We start from the raw sequence: 26,712 nt of genomic DNA on the forward strand, positions 1-26,712 counted from the left end.
GAACAGCTCACTCAGCTCTGCAGAGAGCTCCCGAGATGTCCCCCTGCCCAGTGGGGTCCTGCATGGCTCTAAAAAAAGTGGGGGTGGGAGAAGAGTTCCCCCAAAGGCTGCCCCTTCTGCAGGGAGGTGGGTGAGGTGAACTTTGAAAGAGGAACCACAGTCAAGGTTCTATTCCCTTGTTCCCCCCGTCACCCCAAGGACAGCAGTAGCTGTACTATGTCTGCAATTGGGTACGCTGGCTAGAGAGCCCGCAGATGCATGGCCAGAGAGATGGAGGCACTGGCAGGGGGGGAGAGGAGACAGCGGGGGATCCAGGCCCATCTCCAAGGCATGGAGGCATGAGAGTTAGCGGGGGGAGGCTCTAAGTGGCTTCTGTGGGGTTGTGGGCACAGAAGTTTCAGGTTCAGTCCAAGAAAGAGTGTTCTACACTCTGCACCAAGGGCAAGCTTTCCCGAATACTCTGAGAGTCAAAGTGCTCTCAGTCTCGCTGAGCTAGTAGATGTCGAAACCACCAAGGTGTGGACAAGTTACCACCTCCAGTGACTCTGTGTGTGTGTGTGTGTGTGTGTGTGTGTGTGTGTGTGTGTGTCTGGGGGTGGGTGTGGTCAGTAGGCAGTGGGAAGGGGCGTTGGTTATTTTCATTCTATGAATTATGACGGCATAATCCAAGGACAAATCATGCTTCTGTCTGAAACATTCGACACAGCCCACTCTGCAACACCATCTCGGGGGCCCAGGTGGATAATGAGGTAACAAGGGAAACCAGGTGGGGGGGGAGGGAGATCCCAGCCTGTCTCTGCACAAAGTCGATGCCTTAAGAAGCCCCATGAGCACCGGCTCCCTCACTTGAGAGGCAGATTAACAACTGCCGAGTGTTTGCTGTGGGGCTGACGCTGTTTCAAAGGCTTCACTGCTGTGGTATAATTCTTACTGCCCTTCATTTTACCAACACAGAAACACAGGCAGAGAGAAACACTGGTTGCCATGGGGAACAGAAAGTCCTGGGACATGGCTGGATGCACCAGAGTCTGCGGTAGACTGAAGGGCATGGCAAATAGAGCCTGAGTGGTCATGCATGACCAGATTCCCTCTGTGACATTATACCAGTATCGCCCATGGTTCCCATCTGTAGAATGGGTACCCAAGACTTTCCCTCATAGAGAGGCTCAACTTTGAAATGGTTCAGTCCATGTAAAATGACTAGCAGAAGTCCTGAGAATGAACAAGGGCTCTCCAGATATTAGCTCATCTCATCAGTATGCCCTAGATTACGAGGGTCCTGTTGGGTTGAACCAACATGCCATTGCTGACAAAGGTCCTAATGGGTCTAATCGATATGTTTTAGATTACAAGGGTCCTACATGGACATACTATATGGATGTAACATACCCCCTGTGTCAGTACTATCTCTGTAAATGGACCAGCATCCAGGAAGAAGTAGAGATTATTTTTGAGCCCCCAAATAACCAACCACTGTTCTCCTCTAGCTGTAGGGAGTTAGGGGTGCAGCTGCTTACTGGATTGCTCTAGGCTGGACCAAACCAGATCTCCTGTGTACGCGGGGCGTGGCTTCTGCTGGATTGCAGTGGTGATGTCTCTACAGGCGATCATTATTCCCAGGTGCCACCCTCTCATCTTATCCCCAAGCCTTCCACCAAGCGAGATTTCTAAGATATTGATAATGAGAAGGAAAGAGGCCTAGAGAAGCAAGCCTGAACAAGAAACGGAATTTTTGTTTGTCTGATTATTTTGGGCCACAACTGGTAGTGCTTAGGGCTTATTCTGGTTCCGTGCTCAGGGCTGGGTTGACCTGAAGGGGCTCCAGGGATTGACTCCAGGTCGGTCACGTGCAAGGCAAAGCACGCTAACCATTGTACTATCTCTCCGGCTCCAAGAAATGGAATGTTTCACATGTTGTACTTTCCTGTACTAAGTTCCTCCAGTCAGACGGAGGAGGCCCAAAGGGGACGAGGACCTGAGTTCGTCCCCTAGAACCTGTGGTGCTGCAGCTTCTACTGTCCTACCTGGTGAGCTTGGTGCCAATCTGCTGCCTCAGCTCCAGCCTCTCTTCGTCCGTCTGCCTGGGAAGGATGTTCTTCTCTTCCAGCTCTCTCTTGGAGGGCCGGTTGCTGAGTTTGATGGCTAAGGAGTCCTTCCTGCACACCTTCATGGCCAGGGAGCCTGCGGGAGGGAGGAAGGAGTCAGACGAGAGACAGACCCTCCTGGGTTCCCCGGGGCTCACTGTGAGCTGCCAGGGGGAAGGGCAGGGAGAGCGACACAACAGTAGGAACGCCGGAGAGTGGCTAAGAGCCTCGAAGCTTCCAGCTGCTGCAACCAGGCCGCTCCACGTTCCTGGCAGCATGCCAGGAGGTGGAAAGGACATGGGAGCTGGGCTCCCGTGTGCTCTCCAGGGAGCCTGGTGTGCAGGCGGGAGCACGGAGGAGGCATGACCTGGGCTGTGAAGCAGAAGGGAAGGGGAGAAAGCAGCCTCTGGCTGGGGAAAGCTTCACAGAGGAGGGCGGGCACGTGCATGCGTGTATGTATGTATGTGTGTGTGTACGTGCATGTGTGCATTTGCATGTGTGTGCATGTGCATGTGTGCGTGTGCATGTGTGCATGTCTGTGCATGTCTGTGCGTGTGCGCGAGTCTGCGTGCATGTGTGTGCATTTGCATGTGTGTGCGTATGCATGTGTGTGCATGTGTGCGTGTCTGTGCATGTCTGTGCGTGTGCACGAGTCTGTGTGCTTGTGTGCATGTGTGTGCAATTGCATGTGTGTGCATGTGCGTGTGTGTGCATGTGTGCATGTCTGTGCATGTCTGCGTGTGCGTGAGTCTGTGTGCATGTGTGCATGTGCGTGTGTGTGCATGTGTGCATGTCTGTGCATGTCTGCGTGTGCGTGAGTCTGTGTGCATGTGTGTATGTGTGTGTGCATGTGTGTGCATGTGTGTGTGTGTGTGTGTGTGAGAGAGAGAGAGAGAGAGAGAGAGAGAGAGAGAGAGGCAGAAGGATGCTGTCACTTCCAAGCAGGGAAGGGTGGTGGTGGCAGCAGGGCTGGCCTGATAAGCAGAGATGGAGAGGAGAGAGGCCAGAGCATAGGGGCCAAAAATAAAATTAGGCAGACAAAGTAGGGTCTGTTTGGGGGCGAAAGTGAGGTCATAGAAACGGCAGTGTTCTGAGATGGGTTTTACTTTTTTGGCATGAAAGATCTGCTCCCCAAGGCAGGCCTTCCTCACAGCTGGGATTAATCAGCGCTTCACACAAATCAGGGTTAATTTTGCCTCCCAGGAGACCTTGGCGTAGTCGAGAGACATTTCTGGTTGTCAAAACGGATTTCTTTTTTTCATTTTGAGAGTGAGAAAGAAAGAAAAGAAAGTACGTGCCAAAGAGACAGCTTGGGGGTGGGCAGGGGAGTTGGCAGGAGGGAAACTGGGAACATTGGTGATGGGAAATGCACACTGGTGAAGGGATGGGTGTTGGAGCACTGTATGACTGAAACCCAGTCATGAGCAACTTTGCAACTGGGTATCGCATACACAGTTTTGAACTGTGTAACTGTGTATTCAATAAAAAAATCCACCACTTTTTATGTGGGGTGTGGGGTGGAGGTTGCTCAAGCCTTCCGTGGAGGGAGACGAAGGACACCATCAAGACACCATCAATGTCCTACAATGCACAGGACACCCCCACCACAAAGAAGGTTCTAGTCCTCGTGTTGTCTGTGCAGAGGCTGAGACATCTGTAGGGGACATTCAGTAATCTGGGCAGCAGGGGTGAAGGGTGGCCAAGCCACTCACTGACCCCTCAACTCAGGGACCGGTGGGTCTGGGTTCTGGGTTACCCCACCTAGGGTTGTCTCCTCAATCATCTTTTAAAATTATTACAAGAATTTAACTTAGAAAAGGTATGTTTTGAAATCGCTGATATTTTTGGTTACTTAAAAAAAAACAGAATGTTTATATGTACAATGGTTAGAGAAATTATTAAGCAAGTCACGTATCTTTCACTTGATTGAATACTGTATATATGAATACTGTATATACTGTGATATATCTTGAACCACTGTATCACTGTGGCCCAAAATCACAGTGTTAAATGTACAGTGTACAGTGACATATATATGCATATATATGTTTATATACATGTATATATATAGCAGAGTGGGTAGGGCCTTGCATGCGGCTAACCCGGGTTCAATTCCTCCGTCCCTCTCGGAGAGCCCGGCAAGCTACCGAGAGAATCCCACCCGCACGGCAGAGCCTGGCAAGCTACCTGTGGTGTATTCGATATGCCAAAAATAGTAACAACAAGTTTCACAATGGAGACGTTACTGGTTCCTGCTCGAGCAAATTGATAGCAAAGGGATAACAGTGACAGTGACAGTTATTTCACTGCCAGTTCTCAGATTTCACCAATTCGATGATGCCTGGTGAATATAAGGCAGAGGGGGAGATGGGAGAAGTATAGGCTTTTATCTTTTAATGTCCTAGGGGTTTGATTATGATGAGCTTGCCTTCTACCTCCTTCCACTGGGGTCAGAGGCAGGTGTGGGACGCAGGCGCAAACCCCACGCACCACTTGGTGGCTCAAGGTTTTTTTGAGGTATGCTTTCAAGTGAATTTGGGCATGGGGAAATGGGCTGAGGTGCAGTCATACATGCAGGATCTTTACATGCAGGATCTCTGGCTTTGAGCTCTGGAGCACCACTGGATGTGGCCTCAAAAAATTATTTCATGCTCATGTTTCATTTCTGAGAATTTTTTAATTTTTTACTGCAAAACTCACAGTTTTTGGAGTTCCTTCTCTTTCTTTCTTTCTTTCTTTCTTTCTTTCTTTCTTTCTTTCTTTCTTTCTTTCTTTCTTTCTTTCTTTCTTTCTTTCTTTCTTTCTTTCTTTCTTTCTTTCTTTCTTTCTTTCTTTCTTTTGCTTTTTGGGTCACACTCGGCGATGCACAGGGGTCACTCCTGGCTCTGCACTCAGGAATTACCCCTTGCGGTGCTCAGGGGACTATATGGAATGCTGGGAATCGAACTCGGGTTGGCCTCATGCAAGGCAAACGCCCTATCCACTGTGCTATCGCTCCAGCCTTGGGGGTTCCTTATTTTAAAGGTTGAAAGTTGCACCCAAAGGAAGCAATCAAATATAGACCCATCTAAGAGGTATTATGATTTTTAAGCACGATGACTGAGTACATTTGCCCTTGAGTATGATGTGTGAAGAAATTAGGGCCCCTACAGGAAAATTGAGTAGCACCCTCAAACCCACAACTTGCCTTTGGCCCACCGTTGACCTCTGATCTGTAACCTGACCCAGGACTAGAATCCTGAGGGCAGAAGCCCTCTTGCCTGGGTGGAGAGCAAATTCACAAAGAGAAGCATGCACACACACACACACACACACACACACACACACACACATGCAGACACGCACTGGTATACAAGGAGCTGTCGTCGTCCTCATCCTCTTCCTCCTCCTCTTCCTCTGCTCTTGTGTAGAGGCAAGAAGAGTCTTCGTAGTCGGACTCATGAGGCACGTTTTCTTTATTGTCATCACATTCAATCACAACAGTTGGCACTTGTCTTATTTCCGGCAGGCCCAGAGGTCCCGCTTTTGTGACCCCATCACCCGAGTGCAAAGCAGAGCCGTGGTAGGAAGTGGCGCAGGGGACCCGCTGCTCAGAGCTGCAAGAGAGAAGGAGAAAAGAGGACGTTGAGGCAGGAGAATGGCACTGGAAACTGTTTTTGAAAATGCTGTCAGTCCCAAGAGACGCAGAGGCTACAAGGGAATCCAAGCCCCCTTTCTCATTTTATAGAAAAATAGGTCTGGACAGCAGAGCTTGCTGGCAGAAATGAGAACCCTAATCCCTTGGCAGCAGATGACAATGCCACTGGACACCACCGGACTCTACATTGAAGAGTTATGATGGCATGTGGTAGGCTTATGTATTCACTACAATAGTTTTTTTTAGCCTTTTTTTTTGTCACACCTGGCCATGCACAGGGGTCACTCCTGGGTCTGCACTTAGGAATTACCCCTGGTGGTGCTCAGAGGACCATATAGATGCTGGGAATTGAACCCAGGTTGGCCACGTGCCAGGCAAATGCCCTACCGGCTGTGCTATCGCTCCAGTCCCAGTAGTTTTTTAAAAGTGAAAGTGACTGGAGAGCTAGCTTGCCCTGTTCCCAGCTAAGCGCAGTTTCATCCCTGGCACCACATATGGTTCCCTTCGTGCCCAGGAGTTCCCAGGAGTGATCCCTGAGCGAGAGATAAATCCTGAGCACTGCGGGGGATGGCCCCAAAGCAACAACAACAACAACAACAACAACACACACACACAAGAGTATTTCACAGATATTTCTGATTAAGGTCATTATCTCCAGGTGACTTCAACAGAAGTTTCCTTTGTCATGCAGATCTCACAGGAAGTCCGAGCACTAATTTGATGGTGAAGCTAGAAATGCAGGGAGGAGACTTTATGGGAGGTTCTGGTTTTCAAAGCTCTCCAGTATGACTGCAGGGACTGGGAGTGGGAGAGATGGTGTGAAACCGCCGGGGATGGAGATGAGATATAGACCATGAGGTTGGAAGCCCAGGCAGGCCTGAACCCAGCATCAGGGTGTCCAGGGCAAGGTGGGATTAAATGATGATTTCTCTCAGGAATAACATCAGACCCTCAGGAACGTCCAAGAATGTCAGTCTGCTTTGAGTAGGTCAATGTTCCAAGCAATGCTGATGTTATTCTTGGTTTCACCCTTAAGTAGAGCCAGCTCAGAGAAAAGATATTTTTTTAAATTAAAAACTCTGCTTGATAACAACCGCCATATAAGTTCATTATAAGAAAGTTAGGAAATGTCTCATCGAAAATAAAGAAAATAAAGTAGTTCTTTTCTTAATGGAGTCTATCTTAGGCTCGTAGGGGCCATTTAGAATCTTTTTTTTTTATGACAAGTTTTTAAGTGGATTTCAGAAGAATAATGGAGCCAGAAACACAGTTAAATTTTATCATTCTTTTCAGAATAATGAAGTAGAATTTATATCTTTCACTTACAAAATTTCTAGATAGGAGAAACTCAGTGCATTTCACCCCAAAGTGTTTGACATTTATAAGGAAGTTGAGTGTGAGGTTATATTCTATATATCAACACATTTTACATCAGAATACTTTATCCAGAAGAAAAATCTTACCCATGACACGAATGCCTGATGGTCTCCTTTGAAACTTTCAATTATGCTCCCAGTGATTGCTATGTCTAATTTAAATTCAATTAACTTTCTTCCTCCCATTGTTTCCAAAGGGCTGCCTTTTTCTCTATATTTTTTTCCACACAACTCCTCAGTGACACAAATGGGAAATCTAGTTAACGCGTTATGAGCTATGATGTTCAAGGCGATGAGCTAAGTCGGCTTAGAAAAAGAAACCTTCAATTGCTAAGCAAGATGAAATCTCCTTTTCACAAAGGTTCAGTGTCTTATTAGATCTTAACACTTTGAGGGGTCCATGTCTCCATAAGCAGGAGGCACAGTATAACAGATGCCCTTTAAGTGACAGATAAAACAGGACACTGAAAGGGGGACCTCTGGGGAGTGATCATGCCCTCCATCCTTGCTGTTCCCCTTCCCCCACTGCCTTTGGTACCTCTTTCATGAAAGAGATTATGCACTCTACCAGTGATGGCCGGTATCCCAACACTGGGACTCGGGCAGTAGGAATAAAGAGACAGAAGAGTAATGCCAGGCTGGGTCTCTCACCCTACCTCTGCCCTCACATCTCTCTCCACAGAGAGGTGAGTGAAAAATGGTGTCCGTAGAGGTAGAGTCAGGGTGCCACCGTCAAGGGTGTAGAATGTAAAGCAACATCAGGATTCCTGTCTGGTGAGAAGATCCTTTTTGAAGAATTCCTTCAGGCAGAAGGTTCCACGTTGCCTCAAGAGGATGGAGAAAGTAAAAATATGCCAAGAGAAGAAAACATGGGGGTCTAGACTAGAAAAACTATGGTTTCTTGTCTCTCAAAGATCTCTGGGGAATGTAAGGTCTTGAATAGAAAAGTCTAGAAGGAGGAACTCCCAGTCACTTGGGCAGGGATGGGTTGTCTTAGCTTTGTAAACCAAGGGACCAGACATGCTGTGACTACGGCTGATGGCACTCTAGGAGCTGGGGGAGTCAGGTCATCTGTCAGCTTTCAGCGAGATTGCAGTATGTGACAAAATGTCTAGTGTCTCATAAGAAGGAGGAAGGTCTTTTCTCAGGAAATTAAGGAAATATGCTAGAAGCATTTAGAACTATTCTGTTAATAAGTGATATCCTTATCTGGGCTGGAGCAATAGCACAGCGGGTATTTGCCTTAGATGCAGCCGAACTGTGTTCAATTCCTCCATCCCTCTCGGAGAGCCCGGCAAGCCACGAAGAGTATCCGGCCCTCATGGCAGAGCCTGGCAAGGTACCCGTGGCGTATTCGATATGCCAAAAACAGTGACAACAAGCCTCACAATGGAGATGTTACTGGAGCCCCATTCGAGCAAATTGATAAACAATGGGATGACTGCTTTGGCAGTTAATAAGTATCACTGATAGCATGTGTCAGAGCTGGTGTTGAGAGAGAGGAAACCAATACCCTGGCAAGCTACTCTCGGAAGCTGAAAGAGCCAGAGAGGGCAATGAAGGAAGAGCTGGCTGAGAAGGGAAATGAGAAAGACGGTCAGTTTGAGGTGTTAAGATAGAACCTGGTCAAGTTTAACAGTGATCTCTCTTGACCCTGGGAAAATAACAGACCTCTTCTGCACTTCAGTTCCTTGGGACATTACCTAAATCACGCCATTCAGGGAAGTTGGCACTTTCTTGTTATTTACAGAAATAACTTCTAAGTGGCTTCAAAGTTTTAGTCCATTCTCTTTCCAAGATCCAACATTTCTGAATCTCACCCACTAGAATAATTCTGCAAGCCGGCCCAGTCAGTGTTCTCAGAATGGCAGAAATGGCAAACCCAGTCAACACATTAGGGGGCCTTACACTCTTCAAGGCAAAAAGCTAAATCACCTTAAATGTAGCACTTTATTACTTTGGCCCCGACCACAGGTGGCTGTCCGCAGGAAGGGGAACACCGGACCAAGCTGGTTTTATACAATGAACTGATCGCATAGAGGATTCACTCTAGATAAAAGGGCTCACGGCTAAAGAAAAGTGAAAGCAAATCCCTCGAAGCAGCACTTTAAACACAGCGTGACAAGCAATGTTTTGAGATGAATATACAATTCATCTCATATTATTCATCCTGCCTTGTTCCCGTTCCTCATTTTTGTCCCTGTTCCTCATTTTTGTCCCCATATAATTTGCCTGCTGGTTACTTGTAACCAGGTTCTGTATATTCTCAGCCTCAAACACGGCCCCATCCCTTCTTCACCTTGTTTCTATTTGTTTTCTAATACTTATCCTAGGCAACACTCTTCCTCTGTTTTTGGGAGATCTGAGAGCTGTGAAAGTTGCCTCCTGCCTTCCCCTCCCCAACCAAGCTAACCTACCAAGGTGCCTAACCCGTAGGACAGGGACCATGTCTTAGTTGTGTGGAGAGTAGATGTCTTTGACACAAACCAGTTATGTTTGATGACTTAATTAAATCTGGGATGGAATTGCTGGTGTAGGTGCAGCTGTAAGTGCTGCACTAGTCATACCAGTATTAATGGTTAAGACTTTTTAACGTTCAGGGAGGTATCTCGTGGTGTACTACTGCCTGTGGGTGGCAGTCACAGGGTTGGCCCATTTATCAACGTCAGAAAGGGCATAAGAACTGACACAGAAAAGCAGAGAGGGAGTGAAACCTATTCACATGATGCTCCTTCTTCTAGAACCCTCATCTCAAATCTCCTGTGCATCTCTGTAAAGCCCAGCAGGCTGTGGCATGTCATCCTGCAGGTGACACATTATCCTTATATTTTAAGTAGAAATTAAGGTCCTAAAAGGGAAGTTAATAGGGCCGTGAAAACCCAGGGAACCAAGGAAGGCTGTTGAATTTGAAGCTGCTCTGTTTTAGTATGCTGTATCACATCCCACACTGAACTGGGATGCTTGTGATAGTGCACACTTTGATTAAATCAAACCCTACCTGCTGGAAACGCATAAACTGGAGGACAGATCATGTGAACAACATAGTAGTACTATTACTTTATAAATGTTTACGGTCTTGAGAACCAGAGTACACCTGAGTACTTCCTGAGGCAGGAGGCCAACCCGGAGACTCTGAGTATATAGACACTGGATTACAAAGGTTGAGATGGGGACAGGGGTTCATTCGTCTACTTGTCATTCTACTTGTGCACCAAAGGGCAAAGTGGCAGCAGAGGTGAATAAGTACAACAGCCTCAAATAGTTACTATCCAGTTATTGAAAGTGTTTTCTGATCTTTGGCCTAAATCGATGCTTCCTAGCTTCAATCGTTCATGCTTAATCAGTGTCTCTGTGTGTGTGTGAGTGTGTGTGTGTGTATGTGTGTGCACATGCAATTTTACTGAAGTTTATTTGCACTTGAAAAAGAGAATGTAAACTCTGGGGGCCAGAGGAACAGCTCACATGTCTGGAGCACATGTTCTGCATTCAGGAGGCCCGTGTTCGAATCCCTGGCACTGAATGATCTCCCATACACTGGCAGTAATTACCCCCACTGTGCCCCATGCACCATGCTTGGAATAGCCCTTGAATACCACAAGTGTAATCCCTCAAAGCACAAACAAAATATGTAAACACTCTTCTTAAACAATGATACCTTTGTAAACAGAGGTTATATCCATTACTTAGATGTGTTTATAACATGGCAAGTATGTGACTATAAATTCTTATAAAAGATTGGCAAATGCCACCAATGATATGAAGATCACACTTTGGTAAGTGAGAGACCCAACAAGATTGAATTCACTTTGATTCGATGAGCTTTTGCACTAAACAGGTGTACATGGGTGTACATATTCCCTGTTTGTCCTGGTAATTGACTAGAAATTAAATTGCAGAGAAGCGTGATGTCTATTGTTCTAGCCCTCTAAACAGACTCTTCCTTACTCTTTCAGGATCACTCATACATGATACTTTTAGCATTCACATAGGCCACGTGTGGATGCATTTAGACCCCACAACAACCCAGAAGTTAGGCGTTATGGGGAATTCTCACTTTACAGTCACTAAAAGCTGCAAAAATGTGACTTCTTGAAAGACAATGAAAAATAAAAGCAAATTTCCCCACAGGTTGCTGATATAAACATAGGGTTAATTTTCTGGTCACAAAACCACCACTAAACTTCAAAAAATAAATACATAAAAGATAGTCAATAGTGCTACCATTAAGCAATATTTTGTATTTCTATCTTTATGTTCCAACTCATTTACTATAGTTCAGGGCCAAGGCTGACTGGACCTCCTTTGATAACAGACAACCAGGTATCTTGGGGTGCTAGGTGGGGTGAATCCTCAAAAGAACATCTTTTGACACACAGAGTCTCAGACATGGACCATGAAGACATGTCAATGAACCACCAACGAGGACTTTGGATATGGGAAGTCACTAGACTACCTGGAGGACACCAGACACAGAGAAAATGTGCAAGTGACACATGGATAGCAACCATGCTGGGAATCTACTGTTTCCTCATCAGTGTTAGGGTGACCTATGCTGAATGAAATGATGCTATTGGAGGATTACCTTGTGCCTTTTAGGAAAGAAAAATGAAACTCAGTGATGTCACATCTAGAGTGGGGTATATTATCATTGTTGTTTTTTTGGGGGGAGGTCCACTTGTTGATGCTCAAAGATTACTCTTGGCTTTGCACTCATGAATAATTCCTTGTTATGCTTGGGGAACCATATAGGATGCTGGCAAGAGAACCTGGGTTGGCTGAGTGAAAGGCTAGTGATTTATCTGCTGTACTATCTCACAGACTCATATTTATTATTGTTATTATTATTGTTATTATTATTGGACTGGAACAATAGCATAGTGGGTAGGGCATTTGCCGTGCACGCAGCCAACCCGGGTTTGATTCTTTCGTCCCTCTCGGAGAGCCCAGCAAGCTACTGAGAGCATCCCGCCTGCATGGCAGAGCCTGGCAAGCTACCCGTGGCATATTCGATATGCCAAAAACAGTAACAACAAGTCTCACAATGGAGACGTTACTGGTTCCTGCTCGAGCAAATTGATGAACAATTGGATGACAGTGCTACAGTGCTATTATTATTATCATTATTATTATATGAGGGATTGGGTCACAGTTGATGGTATTTAGGGATTATTCCTGTCTCAGTGCTCAGGAATGATTCCTTGCTGTGCTTGGGGAATCATATGAGATGCCAGGAACAGATCACAAACTGGCTGAGAGCAAGGCTAGTGCTTTACCTACTCTCCTAACTCACAGACTATGAAGATGATGATGATGATGATGATGATGATGATGATGATGATGATGATGATGATGATGATGAGGGGTTTGGGTCACAGTTGGTGGTGTACAGTGATTTCTTATGGCTCACTGCTTAGGGATCACTCATGGTGAAGCTAGGGGTACTGTATGGGAGTACCAGGATCACACTGCAGTTGGCAGCATGCAGATCAAGTATTATACCCTCTGTAGAACCTCTACACTTCCAGAAAGATCCAATGCATTATTTACACAGGAAGTAGGGATTAGATCTTGGTCTTTTATTCATGTTGCCATATCACCACCTATGCAGAAGCTACAGTTATGCAATGGCTTGAACTTTATTCTTCCAGAATCTTCTCTCCTTCCCATCACCACCCAGTCCATGCTTAACTACTGCTAAGCAAGTCAGATTCTACAACTCTCCCAATGCAAAGGTCTTTGAAGGGTCTCATTGTCAACTGGATCAAATCCACTTTTGACCATCTAGCATGGACTATGGGCATCTCACTCTCTGGTCCCCCAATTCCTTTCAGTCTCATCTGTCATCATCATGCTAGGTCATATCCTCAGTGTTAGAGGCACCTCAAGCCAGTTGCTACTTCCCAAACCCATTCATACTTTCCTTCCCCCTCTTCCTTCTTTTGCCATTACTCAGCCTCTCAACTATCCCCCTCAGAGTTTGTCCCAGAACATCAAGCTACCCTACAGTGAGTGCTCAGAAGTGTTTTTAATTTTTCTCTGTTCTTCCTTCCTGTTTTCAAAGGAAATCAATTCTGTCTCTGTCCTTCCAAGTCTCACGTCTGTGACAGCACCTGCTCCACGATGCTATCAGCGTGTATCTCAGCATTTGCCACCCGTGCCCCAGCTCCATTGACTCCAAGTATCTCAAAGACATGGGCTGCTTATCATCTTCAAATTCCAGTCCACTTTTGTGCATGTTTTTGGAACTGATAGAAAGTCAGTCTAATATAGGAAGGCCTCTGGAATCAGATTAGGCTGCAGGGTATTTCCCATCACGTTGTTCACTAAAATCTCTGACCTGAGGAGTGTTGCCTTGTAAAGAAGGTATGGAGTCCCGTGAAGAGAGAATTAAGGTTTGGAAAATAGTGATCTAGAGCTCTGTCTTCTTTTTTTTTTTTGCCCCTGTCCATCTTCTGACCTTGTTTCCTTTGTTGCCTCCCTGTACTACTGGCTGGCCCTCGTCTTATGCCATAACTCCCCATTTATTCGATTATCACCTGTGGCACCCTTATAATATTCTGGGGGATCTAGAGGGGCTATCTAGTCCCTAGATGAGAAACGCTGATCTAAAGTTCTTTCCTCTCAAGGGAAACTCTGATCTAAAGTTCTTTCCTCTCAAGATGAAAAGCAGACAGAATGCCAGGTGCTTCCATGTCTGCCAGGAGATGTAGCAGAGAAATTAAAGTGACTGGATTTCCCTGTCCTGCACTCAAGGGCTGTCCAACAACTCAGTGGAGACTGTTAGAGTTAGGTCATTTTTTAAAAGTAAGATCATCAGGGTAGAAAAGCTCCTGCTTATGTGACATGACATAAAACATTTAAGTGAACACTAAATTCTTTTCTGGAGGGAAATAGATGAGACTCTTGATCCACCTAGGCAGCGCTAAATGATTCCTGTTTCCTGACAGATGAACCAGGACTCAACAGGCAGGACCCTAGGAATGGTCTATGACATTTCTAAGATGTTGACCAGCTGCACCATTTGGGAATATTTTCTTTCTATGAATTAAACCCACCAGAGATTGCAGGGCTCAGGATGAAGGAGCAAGGCAGTGGCAACAGCTACATATATGGTCCTGATGACAATGTTCTATAAACATGTTCATAGTCTCATGTAAGGTTTTACAAAAATTCCCAAACTTTGAAAGGGTATTACTTTCTTGATTTGTACGAGGACATTAGCTTTCTGAGGAAAATTAATGAAATAATCACTTAGTGGTGATCACGGTGGGGACGAGAACTTGGAACTGGTGTTCCTTCTTTTGCTACACTGCCTTCTCCCAGAGAAACCAGCATGCCTCTTATTTCTTTGAATATGTATATGTTAACTATGAAATGCAATTTGCACTATAAATGTAGAAGAAACTCATGGAGCATAATAATTATCTGTGTAATAAAAAACCAAGGACAATAGATGCACATAGAACCCAGTTGCTCTTTCATTCTGAATTTTACTATGAAGAGTCCCAAGGTTAGTGCAATTACTGACAGAGACGCCAGTATAAATTCTGGACTTGGACAGGACAATAGGGTTAGTGTGAGAAAAGGGGTGAGTAGGTGTTCAGAGAGGATAGGATATAAGCGAGAGGAAAGAAGAATTATCAGGCTGGTAATCCAGCACTGGATAATGGGATATTGTCAATAAAAGAGAAATACAATGAGTTTTCTGTGTCCATATTAATGATGTATTTCCTTGAGCACTATCTCCTCCCACTACCCTGTTTTATTTTCCCTTAGTGGCCCATCCCTGCTTTATGACATATTTATGGGCTTGTCATCTGCCTCCCCCCACTGGACAGTAGTCCAGTAGGCTTGCAAGATTATGGGCTTTGCTTTGTCCTCATTCTTCCCTGGAGGAAGAAACTGCCTGAATAACTTTCCTCATGAAAAAAAAAAAGAAGAAGAAGTGACAGGGAAGAACAAACTGAAGTGTGAATAAAACAGAAATTCTGCTATTTGAGACATTCTAAAAATAGAAAACCAAAAGGAAGAAAGTTTGAGAGTAGAATGGCAGTCCTACATTGATTTAAAAAAAAATAAAGGAGATGGGGGGGAAGCATGAATTTAAATCTTCTTTTTTATGTCCCTATGGCATGTCATGAAAGTGAAAGTTTTCTGGCCCTTAGTTCTGTCTCAAACAAGAATAATACAGAACAAGGTGTCTTCTTTAGAAAATCTGACTCTCTTCTTCGACTCCACCACACCATGGAGGAGACATCTAGAATGTGAACACAAGAGCGTCCCTTGACTACAGTTTACAGGACCTAGACTTTGAGAAAGCTCTATCTTTTATGTTTCTTACTGGTGGAAGAGCATAGCTTATTTTTGATAGCACAGAAGGTAGGCCTTGCACTTGGTCAACCCAGGTTCGGTTTCTCTGTCCCTTTCAGAGAGCCTGACAAGCTACCAAGAGTATCCCGCCCGCACGGCAGAGCCTGGCAAACTACCTGTGGTGTATTCAATATGCCAAAAACAGTAACAACAAGTCTCAAAATGGAGACGTTAATTACTGGTGCCCGCTCGAGCAAATCGATGAACAACGGGATGACAGTGCTACGGTGCTACATGAAGAAATGAATGTCATGGTATGTGCTACAGTTCCGGGTCACGACATCAATCATTACTTTGCCTGCTTTGTCAACAGGCAGGAGTAAAGCAGAGCACTGTGATTCCTCCATGGAGGGGATTACACGTTTCCACATACTTCTGGTATGTCTGCTGGGCAGGAGTCTTTCAAATCGTTAAAATGACTATTTTAACTCTTTTGTTAAAGGAACAAACTCTTTAGTGATGGGATTCTGCGCCTGGAGTCAGATTTCCAATGCAACAATTATTCAAATGGAAAAAGAAAACCAATCTCCAAGGACAGAGAAAACATGCTACCAAGAAAGACGACAGCAGAAATGCAATTCAGCTTCAACAGGAACAGCTTTTGTCATTTTGTCTGCGCGAGTTATGAAGTTTTCGGGAGGGAGAGAGAACAATCAGCCGTTTTCTTCTTGGAGCCCAAAAATGTGTGAAAAATTATGTTACAAATTGCAGTGCCTGAGGCTGAGAAATGACAGAAATAACCACCGAGATCCAAGAAAACAGTTAATCAGCTTCATTTTAAGAAAGCAGGCACACACTGTGTGTTTTATCCTGGTTTAGGATTAGCCTTCTAAGATAAGAAACTCAACATTAGAGCTTTTGTTTTCTGTTGGACTTTCATCAGCAGGGAACTATGTCCTTCTATCTATAGAGTAGCCTTCTGGGTAGAGAATGGGTTTGTAGGCTTTTATTTTTTCAGCAGTGGCGAGGAATTCAAATGAATTCATTCACAACACTTTCTGTGACCTTCCGGGGTCAGTGCTCCCCATTTCTGAAATACTATCAGAGGCTGAGAAGGGGCAGATAAAGCTATGGAGCTATATACAGTCTGGCTGGCATTATCCATTTCTTTTTTAAAATTACTTTTATTGAATCACCGTGAGATACAGTTACAAAGCTTTCATGATTGATTTCAGTCATATAATGATCAAACACCCATCCCTCCACAGTGTACATTTTCTACCATCGAAGTCCTAGTATCCCTCCCGCCACCCCACCACACCACACCCCCTGCCTTTATGGCAGACAATTTCCTTCTTACTTTCTCTACTTTGGGGGCATTATGGTTTGCAGTATAGATACTGAGAGACCATCATGTTTAGTCCTTTATCTATTTTCAGCACACGTCTTCCATCCCGAGTAATTCCTCCAACCATCCGTGACTTAGTGATCCTTCTCTAACCCTTCTCCACCAGCTTATAAGGCAGGCTTCCAACTGTGGAGCAATCTTCCTGGCCCTTGTCTCTTCTGTCCTTGGATGTTAGTCTCATATTATGTTGTTTTATATTCCACAAATGAGTGCAGCCATTCTATGTCTGTCCCTCTCTTTCGGATTCATTTCACTTAGCATGACATTCTTCATGTCCATCCACTTATAAGCAAATTTCATCTTTCCTAACAGTTGCATATTATTCCATTGTATAGATGTGCAATAGTTATTTTAACCAGTCGTCTGTTCTTGGGCACTTGAGTTGTTTCCAGATTTTGGCTATTGTGAACAGTGCTATAATGAACATACAGGTGCAGATGTCATTTCTACTGTGCTTTTTTTGAACCCCTGGGATATATTCCCAGAAGTGATATTGCTGGGTCATGTGGAAGCTCAATTTCAATTTTTTTGAGGAATGCCCATATTGTTTTCCAGAAAGGCTCAACCAGTTGGCATTCCCATCAACAATGAAAGAGAGTCCCTTTCTCCCTACATTCGTGTGCCAGTCTCTGTGGTGTAAGATGATATCTCATTATTATTTTGATTTGCATCTCCCTGATGATTAGTGATATAGAGCACTTTTTTCCTGTGACCTTTGGCCATTTGTATTTCTTTTTTGAAGAAGTTTCCATTCATTTCTTCTCCCTATTTTTTTTTTTGATAGGGTCAGAAGTGTTTTCTTGTAGAGTTCTACTAATGTCTTGTATATGCTGTATATTAACCCCTTATCTGATGGGTATTGGGTAAATAATTTTTCCCATTCAGTGAACTCTATCTGTATTTTGGTCACTGTAAAGATTCAACGTGGTGCCTGTAAGGATACTCATGGCATTCTTCGAAGAAATAGATAAAACACTCCTGAAATTCATATGGAACAATAAAGCACTATGGATAGTTAAAGAAATCCTTGGAAAAAAGAAGACGGGTGACATCACCTTCCCCAACTTCAAACTGTACTACAATGCAGTAGGAATTAAAACAGCATGGTATTGGAATAGAAACAGACCTGCAGGCCTATGGAACAGAGTTGAATATTCTGTCACAGATTCTCAAATATATGATCATTTAATCTTTGATAATGGAGCAGGAAATGTGAAGTGGAGCAAGGAAAGCCTCTTCAAGAGGTGGTGCTGGGAAAATTGGACAGCTACCTGGAAAAAAATGAACTCAGACTGATCTGACACCAGGCACAACAGTCAGATCAAAGTGGATTAAAGACCTCAATATCAGACCTGAATCCATAAGGTACACTGAGGAAAATGTAGGCAAAACCCTCCATGACCTTGAAACTAAAGGCATCTTTAAGGATGAAATAGCACTGACCAAGCAAGTGGAAACAAACATAAACAAATGGACTCCATTAAACTAAGAAGCTTCTGCACCTCATTCTTCACTTCTGATGGAGAAATGGAACAGGAGTGGCAACACAGTTACAAGCTTAGCTCCTGGACTTCAGTGAAGGTCCGAGACCAGGCTTGAAGGAAGTGTGGTTCAGTGGGTAGGAAGTGGAGTTAGGAGACCTGTGATTGGTTCCTAGCTGAGCCCTTCACTAGCTGTGCAACTGGGTCTTTGGTTCCCACTAGTTAAGCACTGAAGTCTACTCACCCACCCGACAGCTGTATGAGAGAAGCAGTTAATGCCCGAGCCACATATTTTATAAACCTTCGTTTTAGCTGCTGTTTTAATAAGGAATGCACTTTAACTCTAGGAATTTTTCGTAAGCCATAAACAACATATGGATGCTATCTATGAATATATTCAAACATATCCTTTAGTGTCTGCACATTTTGGTCCTACACAAAAAATTGTTTTTCCCTGGAGAATGGTTTCCAAGAAGCTGAACAACCTTGGTTGTGTACTGGAAAATGACAGGGTTGCTACAGATGACACCGAGGAATTCAGAAGCAATTTCTCTCTCTTGAAAATACATTTTTTTCAAATCCATTTAAGATGTGAAAAGATGTTAATGGTCTGTACAGTCTCATTTTAATCTTTCTTTCCTCAGTTTGCTCAGCAGTCTTGCAGGGGGGAGCAAGACCTGTTTGCCGTGACATTACCTCATCCTGAAATCTCATGGTGTCCCTTGAAATAATGGTGAACTGCAAAGCAACAATTGCATGGAGCCACTTATGAACAATAAATATCCACTTTGAAGTCAAAGAACTGATCAAATGCCTTAAAGGGTCAGGGACAAATGTCTAACTGAAGAGAGCATCCTTTTCTTTAAAAGAAAAGATGCCTTTTATTTAAAAAGGTGTGCTTTTTATTTAAAAAGGCATACCATTTAGCTGCATGATGAAGAAATACCAGAAGAAAATAAATGCCATTTTCCAAGCAAACAGCACTTAGAGTTTCATTGTGCAGGTGTACAATACACATATTCTTTTCACCAGGAAAGATTCTGATTTGCAAGTAGAAACACTATTAACTTAGCCAATGCAGTAATTATATGATACTGTTAAGACTAAAAGAAACCCAGGGATTATTTAGTTCAGGACTCAGACTTATTTCTTAGAAATTCTCTTTGGCCATGGAGACCACATGAAGAAAAGCAACCGTCACCATGAAATGTGTTTATACTAAGATATAAATGAATTATGCTCTTTGGAAGGGCTAAAAATAATTATGTAATAGTAGAGTTTTGGGGACTGAAGGGATTTGAGGGGCTAATTATTTCAGCTTCTTCTGTCTGTGTTGAAATTATTTATTTTTCAATGTTCTTCAGAGGTAATAATTGAATCTGTAGATTATACATAAATAAAATATGGTGATATTAGAAGCAAACAAAATAAAATATATACCTAAATTTATCAATGTTATTATTTTAAAGAAAAGACCACAAGAGGGATTTATTTTGTTTTGTTTTGTTCTGTTTTGTTAATGTAGGTCTTCGTGTAAAATGTACAGGAAGTTTTACTGAGAGCTGAAGATGGTATAGAAAATCTTTGTGGGTCTATTGAACCACCATTGTTCTAGATTACCTGTGTTAATGCAGATGTACATAGATGTACATCTAATATCCCAGAAGAGGAAAAGCTATCCTATTTCTCAAAGCATTTACACAAACATTAACAGTTCATTGTAGTTTAGGTAACACAGACCCAACTGTGTTGATATTCATGGTTTTGAGTAAAATGTTATATCTGGTGACAATTTTAAATAGCACATCAGGGAAGGCCTCACGGTGGATGTCATACTTGAGTAGAATAAAGGTTTTTTTTTTTTTTTTTGCTTGCACAAGGATTACTCCTGGCTCATGCACTCAGAAATTACTCCTGGCGGTGCTCAAGGATTACTCCTGACTCATGCACTCAGAAGTTACTCCTGGCGGTGCTCAGGGGACCATATGGGATGCTGGGAATCAAACCCGTGTTGGCCTTGTGCAAGGCAAATACCCTATCCGCTGTGCTATCACTCCAGCCCCAGTAAAATAAAGGTTTGTGCCCTGTGGTTGTGCCAGAAGAACCATCCTCTTGGTCTATCAGGAAGACAAAGGCAGTTTGTCAGGGGGACTTCAGCAGGCAGTGAGCCTAAGAGGAGGCTACAGTGGAGACAGCCAGCAAGGCTGAGCATAGCTGAGGTAGCAAAGGAGGTGATGTGGCTGGCCTCGGAGCTACTGGCGCAGTCCTTATGATGGGCTGAACTGCATCCCCACAAATTCACAGGTCTGGACTCTAACCCCTACCATCTTGGAATGTGAATGGATCTGGAGGGAGGGTCCTTTCAGAAGTAATCAGGGCCAATGAGGTGGGCAAAAGGAGATGAGGAGATAGATGTGCAGAGGGAAGACAAGGAGAGAGGACCTCAGAGAGGACAGTCGCCACAGGCCAGGAGAGACACTGGAGAGGCCAGACCAGTGACACATCCAGGTCTGAAACTTACAGTCCCCAGAAAGGTGAGAAAATCAAGTCTATCATTGATGTCTTTCAACTTGCAAAGCCTCACTCAGGCTGGCAGCCCCACACATGAGCACAGTCACCATCTCATTCACCATATGGCATCTCTCTGACCCTCAGGTTCAGGAGAGATGGAAGCGGCAGGACATCTGGCGGGAATGGCCCCAACATACAAGGGGAGAGGCAGTAGAGGCAGGGAAAACACGTGCTTGGGAAGTAGACCTTGCTAGCCACTTCCAGCCTGCTCCTGCTTGCCTGTGGAAATAAAGCTGACCCTTATTTCTTCGCTGGCATGGATTGGTTGTATGCTCAACAGAATCCTCTCAGGATTCACTACACATGACGAACACGGGAAAGAAAGATGCCAAGGGAGACCCCAAGATTTATGGCATAAGAAACTGCAAGTATGCAGATTCTTTTTATTGAAAAGGGATGGGCTCATTTAAAGCACACTCCTGCAGAGGTGGTGGGGTGAGGGGGCAGGGGGTGGGGTGGGGGTGATGGGACGAATAATACTGGGAACATTGGTGGTGGAGAATGGGCACTGGTGGAAGGATGGGTACTCAATCATTGTATTACTGAAATGTAAACTGTTAAAAAAAATAAAGCACATTCCTGGAAGAATCTTCCTACAATTCCTTTGGGTTTACTAGGCTGTAGATTCCACCTTCTCTGCCCCGGGAGGCAAGTGGAAAACAGAAGCCATCAAGGGAAAGATAATGGGGAAGAAAACCAGAGGTGGATGAGGAACTGAAGTCTTATTTCCAGGAGCGATGCCAACTGAATCACAGAGCATACTGTAGATATTAAAAATTAAAGTTGCATGATGTTTATTTATTCCAATTTTAATCATTTAATTAGCACTCTGAATGAAACCCTCAGAGCTGTCTCATGTGTCTCAGGCTTGCGGGTAGAGACTGCAATGAATTGGGCAGACATCAAAGACTAAAGACTCAGAGCGTTAAAGAAATACGGAAGCTACAGATGCTTCTCCATCTCACCGTTTTATGGAAACAGAGGCTTTGGGTCAGGTTCAAGTCCTGCAGAGGACCGAGAAGGGCTGACTCTGGATAAGCCTCCTCTAGGGGCAACTGGGGGTGGAGGATCATGTTGGATTGTGTCCTGCCAGCAGAGACACAAGCTTAGTACTTGAGTTTCAGGAGCCCGAGTCACATGAGGCAGGCAGGGGGAGGGCAGGGCTGGGCTCCCTCCCACCTAGGGCAGCTCTGTGCACAGTTGCTGCTGCACTGGGTTAGTAGAAGCTTTGGCCTGGGCTTGGAGTCTTTGCAGCTGGGTAAGAAACTCTGGGTTGATTCACAGTCTCCCTGCGCAGGCGCCCTGGAAAGACACCAGCTCTTCATTGACCCAAAGGGAAGGACACTGGCTTTTGGCCACAGGGAAGAAGCAGCTGTAAGAGAGGATGTTCTGCTGCCTGCCCTCAATGCCCAGCTTGGATTCAGGGAGGAGCCAGTTTCTCTCTTGGGTGAAGGACAACACAAGAGATGGCTTTTGCTGGCTTCTAGTCTGAGTCACTGCAGAGGAACTGAGATGGGGCAGCAGCCCCCTCCGTGCTTTTGTAAAAAGGAGCAGTAGGGCCAATCTCCTCCACGCCCTCCCCCTGCCTCCAGGTCACCTTCAGCACTGACATGAACAAGGACCCGATTGAGCAGTATGGAGTATATGTGATTTCTGCATGCGGTGGCTCTGGGTTCATCCCTCATGTGCTGCCCCCCTCGACCTCAACCAGCAGAAAGACACGCACCATCAATGCAATGAAAAATAAAGACAATCAACCTCGTACTGACACAGACACAGGTAATCAAGTAATCTCCGACTAGTTCAGATGGAATCTACTGGAGACATGCCTATTTGGGGCACTGAAAGTGAGCTTTGAGTGCCACGTAATATTGATCCACATGCATGATGATTTCGTTAGACAATGCTCCTGTGACATGCAATAAGATGATTGCTCTGGGTCCATCAGATCATTTGTTCCTCACAAACTACCCTAAGGATGCTGGTGGTGCTATTAATTATCCCTGATGGATGTAGCAGGAATCTGAGGCTAAAACAAATATTAACTGAGACAGGAAGTTGGATTCTGTGTCCTATGTACTGGGACGTGAGGTAGGGGCTCAGCCAGCATAGCCACCCTCCCCAGTGCAGCCCTGTGACTTGGGACCAACAAGAAGCTTTTTGGTTTTCTTTCACTGGTCCCTAAGTCCCTCCTGCATGCCTCCCTCCAATCAGATGAGTGATTGTTGTGATTCATTCTAAGCTGGATGAGGGTCACCAGGCAGGTTCAGGTTCAGGTTTGGGTAAAGATTGACATCCTCTGATTAATCAGAGCAGATTTGGAGTTAACTAGCAGGTGAGGCAGGGACTGACGGCCAGAGTCTAGGACGTTTCTTAGAAGTAAATGGGAGTTCGGGTCCCAGGAAAGGCAGGTTACAAATTAGATGGGGGGGTGGGTGGGTAGGAAATGAAAACCTCTTAGTACATGAGAGAACTTGGGAATACACAGGACTTCTTGCAATGGGGCTGTTCTCTTGGGATCTAGAGAAGCTCCTGTTCTTGCAAAGCTAGGGGACAATTTTTAGGGACAAGACAATGGTATATTGATAGATGCTTGTTAAGATCCTTTCTAATGACGAGATGACGGTCTATTCTAATTTATGGCCCAGAGCTGGGTGGTAATGCTAATTCCTCATCTGCACTTATCACTGCCTGCAGTGGTTCCCAGAAAGACCTCAACTTGGAAATGACAGCCTGTGGGTTTAAGAGATTCTAGGGGCTTGGCGAGCAGCACTCTTAAGTGTTTGTTCATGTTCTACTGCCTTGTACCATCTGCTTCGGTGACTGGAAATTTTCAGGTCAAGAGCGAAATAAGGAGTGATAGCACAGCGGGTAGGGCGTTTGCCTTGCACACGGCTGACCTGGGTTTAATTCTTTCATCCCTCTTGGAGAGCCCGGCAAGCTACCAAGAGTACCCCGCCCACATAGCAGAGCCTGGCAAGCTACCCATGGTGTATCGTATTCGACATGCCAAAAAAACAGTAACAACAAGTCTCACAATGGAGACGTTGCTGGTGCCCGCTTGAGCAAATCGATGAGCAACAGAACAACAGTGGACAGTGATACGGTGCTACAGTGCTATGAAACTTGATCAGAAAGAGAAAGAAATCATAGCAGCAGGCAAAAGGGAGCGCTTACAGGTCGTAAAAGGATGTGTTTGCAAACATTGTATGAGGGAAAAACAAGCTCGAAAATGTGTGAATCTGTATCTGTACCCTCATGGTGATTCACTAATTAAAGAATAAAATAAATTTTAGAAAAAGTCATGATTAATGGAATATTAAAATAATGAGATGATTTTTCTCAACCATGGGTAATACAAGTTAACTGTTAAAATGTTAAAAACTTATTTTATTATAACTTTCTTATTTATAATAAAACTATAAGTACAACAACAACAGCAGCAACAACAAAAAGAACTTCAACCGCAGACAGTGGCGATGCCCGTGTGGAAGCATGAAGGGGGCCTGTGACCTTGTTCTGCTCCCTCACCCTCTGAGGACCCCTGGAAGCCGGTGTGCCAACTCGGCCCAGCACCTCCAGGCTTTGCTTGGAAGAAGGCCTCTTCTCTGGAGGGCCACCTTGTCAGAGTGATGTATGCATTCATTCCCCCCATTCTGGCTGCTCTCTCTGAACATCCCGGGATGGGGGTAGGGGAGGGCGCAGACAAGGTAATAGGGGTATGGGCAGAGGAAGTGCACGAAACACAGGAAGTTGAATCAGCTCAGCCGACAAGATCATATTCTCCTGCTCCATAGCCCACTAGCTCCTATTCCCCCAATCGTTCTCTGTGATTAACTTCAGTAAACAGCCTGGCTCAGGGCTGCAGAGAGAGTGCAAAGCGCTGGAGCACATGTTGAGCATGTGGGAGCCCCAGGGTTGATCTCTGGTCCTGTAGGGTCCCTTAGCATTAGAGGAGCGACCCCTAAGAGCCCAGCCAGCTGTAGCTGCTAAGCACTGTGGGTTAGCCCCCAAGCAAACAAAGGAATTTTTTTTTTTTTTCATTTTTTGGTCACACCCAGCGATGCTCAGGGGTTACTCCCGGCTCTGCACTCAGGAATTACTCCTGGCGGTTCTGGGGGACCATATGGGATGCTGGAGATCGAATCCTGGGTTGGCTGCGTGCAAGGCAAATACCCTACCCGCTGTACTAGCGCTCCAGCCCAAACAAAGGAATTTTATAAGAACATAAGCCCAGAGCCAGTATGGCAGAATCCCACTGGTCTGGACCCCAGTGAAATGTTCCATAACACACACCGGGGGTCTGCAGTGAGGAACAGGATAGGACAAGGCAAGTTTAGAAAACCATTTAAGTAGAAGCCTTTTGGCAAGATCTTCCCAGGATGTTCTCTTGAGTATCTTCTTCGGGTGATTAAAGTCTCTTAGAGATGGAAAACAATGAAAGTGACTTAGCAGGGATGTGGCTTGATGGTAAAGTACTGACCCTGCACAGGTGAGGCCTCCAATTTTATCCCTGATACTGACTTCACATTGCAATCCCCAGCTCTGCCAGGGTCAAAAATGGGTATTGCAGCCAAACACGAGGTCCCGGCACAAGGAATTAAAGCAGCAACAGCCACAAAGGGAAGGAAAGGAATAACAGATGCTGAGCAAACAGTGAATGGGGCAGGAAACTGTGCCCAGTGGTCTGTAATTTTTTTTTTCTTTTTGAGTCACACCTGGTGGTGCTCAGGGGACCATATGGGATGCTGGGAATCGAACCCGGGTCGGCCGTGTGTAAGGCAAACACCCTACCCGCTGTGTTATCACTCCCCAGGCCTGTCATTTTTTTTTTTTAAATTATTAATGAATCACCGTGAGGTATTGTTACAGACTTACAAACTTTTGTTCTTGCGTTTCTGGTCTGTCATTTTTTAAAAATGAATTTATTTAAAATTTTTTCTTTACATGTCAGCCACCCTCACTGTGACTCACTAATTAAAAAATAAATAAATTTAAATTTTTTTTTTTATTGAATCACTGTGAGCTACAGTTCGCAGTGATTCAATAAGCAAGTAGGGTGTTTGCCTTGCATGTGGCCAACCCGGGTTTGATTCCTCCGTCTCTCTTGGAGAGCCCGGCAAGCTACCGAGAGTATCCTGCCCACACAGCAGAGCCTGGCAAGCTCCCCATGGCATATTCGATATGCCAAAAAGAGTAACAAAAAGTCTCACAATGAGACGTTACTGGTGCTCGCTCAAGCAAGTCGATGAATAATGGGACAACAGTGCAACAGTACTACAGAATCACCATGAGCTACAGTTATAAAGCTTTTATATTTGCCAGTGGTCCATCTTCCTGAAGCAAGTGCCCTGAGTAGAAAGAGCTCCGGGTCTGCAGTACAATGATACAACTCACAGGACTGGTCTCCTTTCAGCCTTCCTACAGTTGTTATCCAAAATGTCACGGGGAAACGAACAGTTCTGTTTCCTTGCCTATATATTAAAATTTTATTTTTAGTTTTGGGACCTCACCTGGTGGTGATCAGGCATTGTGCCTGGATTAGTGCTGTGGGGTTGCTCCTAGCAGGAATGGGAGGATCTTGTGGTACCAGGGATCAAACCCAGGAGTCTCCGTGTAAGGGGTCTTCCAGTCCTGGGAGAAATCTCTCTTGCCCTAGAGTTTAATTTTTGTTTGTTTGTTCTTCGTTGTATTTGGTTTTGGGGGAAGGTTGTCACACTTGGCAGTGCTCAGGTCTTACTCCTAGGCTCTGTGCTCAAGAATCACATTTGATAGGGATCAAATATGCTGATGACGATCGAACCTGGGTTAAGCGTGTGAAAAACAAGCACTTTCCCCACTCTAT

The 26,712-nt window shown here is 44.8% G+C and overlaps 1 protein-coding gene across 9 annotated transcripts in view; it reads right to left on the reverse strand.

The window, feature by feature from the left end:
- The window catches only part of PHACTR1 (phosphatase and actin regulator 1), a 558,044-nt gene that overhangs the window by 52,507 nt on the left and 478,825 nt on the right, over positions 1 to 26,712 (reverse strand). For all 9 annotated transcript variants that reach the window (XM_055125116.1, XM_055125112.1, XM_004619967.2 and 6 more), the window contains 2 exons: positions 5,430 to 5,680; positions 2,025 to 2,181 (listed from right to left, as the gene is read on the reverse strand). In XM_055125116.1, the coding sequence (XP_054981091.1) occupies positions 2,025 to 2,181; positions 5,430 to 5,680 (408 nt within the window). The remainder of the gene's footprint in view (positions 1 to 2,024; positions 2,182 to 5,429; positions 5,681 to 26,712) is intronic.

The sequence above is a fragment of the Sorex araneus genome, chromosome 2 (assembly GCF_027595985.1).
Source record: "Sorex araneus isolate mSorAra2 chromosome 2, mSorAra2.pri, whole genome shotgun sequence".
Lineage (NCBI taxonomy): Eukaryota > Metazoa > Chordata > Mammalia > Eulipotyphla > Soricidae > Sorex > Sorex araneus.